This window comes from Xenopus laevis, chromosome 2S, assembly GCF_017654675.1.
Source record: "Xenopus laevis strain J_2021 chromosome 2S, Xenopus_laevis_v10.1, whole genome shotgun sequence".
Classification (NCBI taxonomy): Eukaryota; Metazoa; Chordata; class Amphibia; order Anura; family Pipidae; genus Xenopus; species Xenopus laevis.
Window position 1 is genome coordinate 154,448,649 of NC_054374.1, and position 8,608 is coordinate 154,457,256.

At 36.9% G+C, this 8,608-nt stretch overlaps 1 protein-coding gene across 1 annotated transcript; it reads left to right on the forward strand.

Moving 5' to 3' along the window:
* The first annotated feature begins 4,177 nt into the window (after positions 1 to 4,177).
* On the forward strand, positions 4,178 to 5,500 carry LOC108709029 (serine/threonine-protein kinase cst-1). The gene is made up of 3 exons (XM_041583280.1): positions 4,178 to 4,465; positions 5,088 to 5,142; positions 5,418 to 5,500. The coding sequence occupies exons 1-3, from the start codon at positions 4,367 to 4,369 to the stop codon at positions 5,498 to 5,500; spliced, it is 237 nt and encodes a 78-aa protein (XP_041439214.1). The 5' UTR covers positions 4,178 to 4,366.
* Positions 5,501 to 8,608: the final 3,108 nt, after the last annotated feature.

Genomic DNA, 8,608 nt, shown 5'->3' on the forward strand with positions numbered 1-8,608 from the left:
CAATATTTTCTGCTGCAAACTCTGATCAAATCTGCTCAGGTTTTTTACTCTTTTTTATTTTTAAGTTTTCCCCAAAATTTGCTTTGCGGGGGGAAAAAATCGGATTTTCTCTATTTTTTGGGATTTTTCCATACGATTTAAATGATTTTCTTTTTTTTTGAATTTTCACCCAAATACTCCGGAAACTTTGGGGTATTGCACGAAATCCAGCACACATCAAAAAATCATTGGGACTTCTCCCATTGACTTATATGCAACCTCGACAGGTCTGAGAAGCCAGATTTTCAGATTCTGACCTTTCCATCCTTGGGGTTTAATAAATTCTGAAAAATTCATGATTTTTTTAAAAGTCCGATTTTCTAAAAAACAAAATCAAGAATTATTTTGTGATTTTTGCATTCAGAGTTTAGTAAATAACCCACTAAGTCTTCTCCCGAATACACCAATTCCCAGTTCCCCCTATACTTCCTGTGCTTCTCTCATTTGACCAATGTATTTTGTGAAGTTTAGTGCATTTTACCAAAATCATTTTAGTTATTAAACTATAGCATTATAGCAAGTTGCTCATTTAACTTTATCCTTCTTAGGAGAAAGAACCAGAGCAAAAACTGGAGACGTGCATTCTGGAGACGTGCATGAACAACTGCCAGGTAAGCCTAAGAAAAGGAATAGGGGCAAATTGATTCACCCTATATTTTATGCAAGATTGTATTTTAGCTTCTTTAAAACATAATACAATGTGCCTCATCTTTTTCTTCTCCTCTCTTAACCAGGAAACTCCAGAACCACCTGAAGCTAATGTGGCTCAACATCAAATTACAGATGAATACCCGGTAAGCAGCTGTAGAACTGTATTTTGGAACACTAAACAGCACAAAAGCCCAAGGGGCATATCTATCAAGGGTCAGATTTGAAAAAATTAGAAATTTGAATTCAAAAAGACCAACCAAAATTAAGTCAAAGGTTTTTTTTGGCCGAATACGTCTGTTTTCGATCGAATAGGTCCATATTCGGCCAAATTTGAATCCCATGAGTTTCAAATCAAATTTGGACTATTCCCTAGTTGAGGTACACAAAAATAGCTTAAAATTAGATTTTTTCAAATTCACCTCAAACTTTGATAAATCTGCCACTAGTTGTTTGAATTAAAAATTCTAACCCAAAGTCCGAATTTATCTCAATATTTTCTGCTGCAAACTCTGATCAAATCTGCTCAGGTTTTTTACTCTTTTTTATTATTAAGTTTTCCCCAAAATTTGCTTTGCAGGGGGAAAAAATCAGATTTTCTCTATTTTTTGGGATTTTTCCATACGATTTAAATGATTTTCTTTTTTTGGAAATTTCACCAAAATACTCCGGAAACTTTGGGGTATTGCACGAAATCCAGCACACATCAAAAAATCATTGGGACTTCTCCCATTGACTTATATGCAACCTCGACAGGTCTGAGATGCCAGATTTTCAGATTCTGACCTTTCCATCCTTGGGGTTTAATAAATTCTGAAAAATTCATGATTTTTTTAAAAGTCCGATTTTCTAAAAAACAAAATCAAGAATTATTTTGTGATTTTTGCATTTAGAGTTTAGTAAATAACCCACTAAGCCTTCTCCCGAATACACCAATTCCCAGTTCCCCCTATACTTCCTGTGCTTCTCTAATTTGACCAATGGATTTTGTGAAGTTTAGTGCATTTTACCAAAATCATTTTAGTTATTGAACTATAGCATTATAGCAAGTTGATCATTTAACTTTATCCTTCTTAGGAGAAAGAACCAGAGCAAAAACTGGAGACGTGCATTCTGGAGACGTGCATGAACAACTGCCAGGTAAGCCTAAGAAAAGGAATAGGGGCAAATTGATTCACCCTATATTTTATGCAAGATTGTATTTTAGCTTCTTTAAAACATAATACAATGTGCCTCATCTTTTTCTTCTCCTCTCTTAACCAGGAAACTCCAGAACCACCTGAAGCTAATGTGGCTCAACATCAAATTACAGATGAATACCCGGTAAGCAGCTGTAGAACTGTATTTTGGAACACTAAACAGCACAAAAGCCCAAGGGGCATATCTATCAAGGGTCAGATTTGAAAAACTTAGAAATTTAAATTCAAAAAGACCAACCAAAATTAAGTCAAAGGTTTTTTTTGGCCGAATACGTCTGTTTTCGATCGAATAGGTCTGTATTCGGCCAAATTTGAATCCCATGAGTTTCAAATCAAATTTGGACTATTCCCTAGTTGAGGTACACAAAAATAGCTTGAAATTTGATTTTTTTTAAATTCAAAAATTCAACTCAAACTTTGAAAAATCTGCCACTAGTTGTTTGAATTAAAAGTCCGAATTGATCTCAATATTTTCTGCTGCAAACTCTGATCAAATCTGCTCAGGTTTTTTACTCTTTTTTATTATTAAGTTTTCCCCAAAATTTGCTTTACGGGGGAAAAAAATCTGATTTTCTAAATTTTTTGGGATTTTTCAATACAATTTAAATGTTTTTTTTTTTTTTGGAATTTTCACCCAAATACTCTGAAAACTTTGGGGTATTGCACGAAATCCAGCGCACATCAAAAAATCATTGGGACTTCTCCCATTGACTTATATGCAACCTCGACAGGTCTGAGATGCCAGATTTTCAGATTCTGACCTTTCCATCCTTGGGGTTTAATAAATTCTGAAAAATTCATGATTTTTGTAAAAGTCCGATTTTCTAAAAAACAAAATCCAGAATTTTTTTGTGATTTTTGCATTCAGAGTTTAGTAAATAACCCACTAAGCCTTCTCCCGAATACACCAATTCCCAGTTCCCCCTATACTTCCTGTGCATTTCTCATTTGACCAATGGTATTGTATTTGTCATGTTTTTAATACAATGTTTTTTGTTTTAGAACCCCAGGAGATATCTACAGCTCTTAGATCCGGGTTGCGAGGACAACTATGGGATGAACTATAATGTAAGATATGTTAAAATTGCACATTTTATGTCATGGATTTGGGTGATTCTGTTTATTCTACTGATTGGTTGTACCCTCTAGAGTTTTATCCCTTCTGTGTTTTCCAATATACCTTCCCATATGCACACAGTGCATGTGTTTTCTTTCCCATAATGTTTCTTTTTCTGCTTTTGTTGCAGGGATGGCACCGTAAAGAGCAGAAAGAAGTGGTCATCACCATAGTCAAGGATATTGAGGTAACATGTCTTGATACGATACCTTTAATCAGATACTAATAAGCCTTTTGTTACACATATATTATGATTGTTTATTAGAAGGAGAACTTGCTGACCAAATATTGGCATGTTCTCATTTCTGCACCAGTCAGTGTAATATCCTGACCCCTATTAATTATGTAATTATAAAAATAAGTCAAGTACTGTATGAGATTGAAGAAGTAAAATAATAGAGTCAATCATATTATGCAAGTCTTATGTAGGGGATAAGATTTTATTATTCAGAATTACACGTTAGGTTGGGGTATTTGAAATGGTAATTTTATCCATTGTATTAACTTTACTTCTTTTGATTGAAACTAGAACAAAAAAAGAATCCTACAAGAACTTGACATCCTTCAAGCCATAAAGGGAAACAAGAATGTGATTGGCTTTTACGGGGCATTTTATCACCCTGCCTCTGTGAAAATGCCAGAACGTGAAGGACTGTGGGTAAGAAAGCGTTTATACAGATATGTTACACCTTTATGCACCAACATCCAATCAACAACTCTAATACAAGCTAGCATTTTGGATGCAAATATGATTCATTTTGGTAAAAAAGGGTCTGGTGCATGTGGACCACTTTGTTCTCAGTTGTACCAGATATTGTATTTACATCCAGAATGCTTGTGTAGCCTATTTCTGACTTACACCCTTTCCCCAGACATCACAATAACATTGTAGGCCACACAAATCTTATGTATCAATCATTCTCTGTTTGTGTTCTAGATTTCTATGGAGCGTTGGTCTGGTGTAACCGTGCAAGATCTTATCAAAACCAGACGCTCCCTGTCAGAGGACTGGATTGCCTATATCTGCAGGGAGGTGCTACAGGTATGTCTCATGTGAATCTCTTCAATAGGATAAATCTAATTGATTAAAGAGCATGAGCATTTATACTTTTTCTTTATTCATTTCCCAGGGCCTGTGTCATCTGCATAAACAGGAGGTCATCCATCACGACCTGAGGCCCCAGAATATAATAGTGACATCATCCGCTGATGTAAAGATTAGTAAGTGACGCTTGGAATCTGAACAAAGGGATAGTATCTTCTATCTCTATGGTGTATATTGGTGGGTCACATTAATAAATGAACATTAACATAAAATTCTCGCTTTTTTCCTATAATTTCAGCCGACTTCAGCTCTGCCACCATGGGGACAAGCAGTGTTAGTACTTCTGGGACTATACCATACATGGCCCCAGAAGTACTCAGCAACATTAGCACCAAGACCATCCGCTACAACTCTAAGGTATTGTGATGTCTTCTCTCTCGCTTTATATGTAACGTCACTCACTTCACATGCCCCTCTCATAACAGTGAATCGAAAGCTGTAAAGTGGCTTCTGTGATGTTTGATGGGGAATCTGAAGTGAAGGAGAGAAATGCAGTCTAACTGCAGGGCACAGGGATATTAGAAACCAACTACATTTGACTCTTTATGGGGTTTTCCAACTCCTTGAGACACACTCAGTCTGGGGTCTTTGGGGTCACTCTTTAGACATGACAATAACCTCACTTCACTCCTTGAAATGTTTTATATCAGTACAAAGGTCATGCTTTTCATTATACAGAGAAACCTTAATTTTATACCCCCTTATTTAATGTTTATATATTTTTGTTGTGACCCCACCAGTATAAAATATCTCATAAATCCCCTTGAGTTTATACGTTTACACCATTTTTTCTGGTCCCCTGAAACACAAAAGATATGGGTTCTGCTATATTTTGATATTGTTCATGCCAAATAGAATCACTGTCAGGGTGTGGATAGATACATAGCAAAAATCTCTGAATTATCTGTAATTGGATTTCTTCATGTGGCCTGTGTATATTCTTGTCTAATTGCCTTTTTCCCAAAATTTTTATATTTAGGCTGATATATGGTCATTGGGAATATCAGCGCTGGAAATGGCAGAAGGATATTATCGTAAGTAAACCCCAGTATGTGTGGATTATAGTGCAGTGTTTGTGGAAAGGTTAGAGGGCATTTATATGTATTATTAAATATAAAAAACTAAGGGGCTGGTTTATGAAAATTTTAATTTAATTTAATGTCAAGTTTCCAATCCCGGAACACAATTGAGTTCATTTGAGTTTTTAAAAGATTTGAGAAAGCTTGAATTTTAAATTTGTTTAAATTGCCCCCCAAATGTTGTGATTGTCAGTTATCATGTCCTGATTTTGTATTTTCTTACATCCTAGCATTCAGCAGATTTCCTGAGAATAAGCTGATGAAGAGGGTTATGCACGGTCCCGCACCAACATTATTATGGGACAAATGGTGAGTTATTTGTACTGAATCAGGAAAAGAGAGTGAGAAGGAGAGGTGGGGAAATGAAAAATAATTTGAGGAGAGGGTGGGGATTGACAGGGGGTAAAGGGGTGTGTTAATGAGAAAGAGAGTCAAGAAAACTTGGGAATTGGGGTGAAGTAAGGATGGGGGATGGATAAATGGGAAAGAAGTAAGGGTTTAGTGTAATATGTGTAGCTCATGAATGCTCAGATGCAGAATCTCATGCTTACCTTGAGATCTTTGGGTTATTACCTGTAGCCAATACAAGTCAGGCCAAGACATTGGCAAAGCATTCTGGTCAAAGGTAATAAGGGAAGGGGCTCATCCTCTATTGTATGCTTGAATAGCGTCTGTCTGCCTCCGCTGTGATTGGGTACATCACAAGTTTAACTAAGGACTGTCAGTAAAATAGAGGCTTATGGGGGATACAGGGCACATGGCTGTGCTGTTTTATTCACAGTCTTTTACACGTGTGAGCTCTGCAAATGTAGTTATTATATAACCTGAACAATTATCATTTTGCCTCTGTTTTCTATTTTTCCAGGAGTGACAACTTTCGTGCATTTATCAGAGAAATCCTCCAAAAGAATGTAGCGTGGAGACCCTCTGCAGAGCAGCTACTGTCACACCCCTTCATATCAAATATCCCGAATGAGAGGGGTGTGACTGATTCCATCAAGTGGTACCTGCATTAAGGTAAGAGGACTGCTCATTTCTCAATATAATTATCATCAGTTATTTATAAAGCACCGACAAGATATGCAGTAATTTAATTCACATGATGTATAGACTATATCCATCTACTGCTCTTATTCATACAATATTCTCGGCCTTTCCTACATATACTATAATTCTATAACTAAAGCCGCCCATAATAAAGGCTGAGATTGTATAAGGGCAGAGGTCACTGAACTAGGCCAAATCTATGAGAGAAACAAACATGATGAGATGGGAGAAATTTTTATTATGTTGTAGTAGTTGCAGTTGACCTTTAAATTAACAGCAAAGGGAATGGGATATAAAACATGCAGCACATTTAAAAAAAATAGAACAAATTAAAGTATTGTACAAACAGCTTCTCCATGACTAACACTGAGCAATCTTTCCTTAGGAATGAAGAACTGAAGAAATAGCAGCCATCGGGGGAGGGACGGGGGCACAATTGTGGGGCCCTAATATCATCTTTGGGCCCTTCAGAAAAACTTGGTCCCGATGGCGGCTTTAGAAAGATTGACAACATCAGTTTAAGAAGATTTAACATCAATATGATATTTTAAATTATTCAATAAACATCTTAAAATTACATTGACCTCTATTGTGTTTTTTTAATAGGGAGACATCCGTAATAACCTCCTGTTGGCTCATATTCATCTTCCTTTAAATATTAGTTCTAATGGCTCTTTAGGGAAGAGGGCATAAAACCAACATCTACCTGGACAGAATTCCATAAAATGTTACTGTGTATTTTGTCTTATCTATCGATCTGGTCCTGCTGGTAATTCCCATGTTCTCTTTAGGTGGCCATAGACGCAAAGATCCGCTCGTTTGGCGACATCGCCAAATGAGCGGATATTTCCCTGGTATACCATTAACGAGCATGGATATATCGGGGGTAATCTGAACTTTCTGCCGTATGGCCGAACGATCCGATTACAATGTGCAATGGGCTCCGGCGAGATCGGTCGGGTCAAAATCAAACCTGTCCGATCGACCGATCTCCGCCGGACGAAAGATGTCCTCACTCTCCACACACGATCCGAAAATCGTACGAATCCTCGATTCGTACGATAGGATCTGTGCGTCTATGGCCAGCCTTAGGGGCCGATTCACAAAGGGTCAAATATCGAGGGTTAATTAACCCTCGATATTCGGCTGGGAATTAAAATCCTTCGAATTTCGAAGTAGAAAGATTTTAGCGCAAATAGTGCAATCGAACGATCTAAGGATTATTCCTTCGATCGAACGATAAAATCCTTCGAATCTAACGATTCTAAGGATTTTAATCCAACGATCGAAGGAATATCCTTCGATCAAAAAAACTTAGGAAAGCCTATGGGGACCTTCCCCATAGGCTAACATTGAGTTCGGTAGCTTTTAGATGGCGAACTAGGGGGTCGAAGTTTTTTCTTAAAGAGACAGTACTTCGACTATTGAATGGTTGAATGGTCGAACGATTTTTAGTTTGAATAGTTTGATTCGAAGTCGTAGTTGTAGTCGAAGGTCGTAGTAGCCCATTCGATGGTCGAAGTAGCCCAAAAAACACTTCGAAATTCGACGTTTTTTTACTTTGAATCCTTCACTCGAAGTTAGTGAATCGGCCCCCTAGTGTTCTCTTGGTAGTTTCCCATCAATATCTATTCTTGCAGCAAACAAAGTGTCACTAATACCATTATTAAAATGGTGGTTCACCTTTGAGTTAACTTTTAAAATGTATAGAATGGCTAATTTTAAGCAACTTCTCAATTGCCCTTCATGTTTTCTTTTAACAGTTTTTCTAAATTATTTGCCTTCTTCTTTTGACTCTTTCCAGCTTTCAGATGGGGGTCACTGACCTCCATCTAAAAAACAAATTCTCTGTAAGGCTTCAAATGTATTGTCATTCCTACTTTTATTACTCATCTTTCTATTCAGATCGGGACCACTACTATTACTTACTTACTCACACCCATGCACCATTTTTAGTGTAATTTCGACCCTAGCCACCAGATTGCTGAAACTGCAAACAGGAAAGCTGTTATAATTCTACAAAATGAAAACCAATTTCAAATTGACTCGGAATATCACTCTTTACATCATAATAAAAGTAAAGGTGAACAAGCGCTTTAATGCTGCACACATGTTAAATGTCTGCAATATTGTATTCCTTCTAGAGCTCTAAAAGAGGTGTCATTCCAACATAGATCGTAATAATAGTTAAAATAAATTCTCATAGTAACATAATAGACGAGGTTAAATAAAAAGTGGCCATCACATTCAGTTTTTGCTCTGCCTTACAGAAGGCACAGACAGTGGCTCTTCAATTTCACTTTAATTAGCCTTGGAGTGTTCCTGCAACAGCCCTTGCACACGACGGACACAGGATAGAAGGGAACCAAATTAT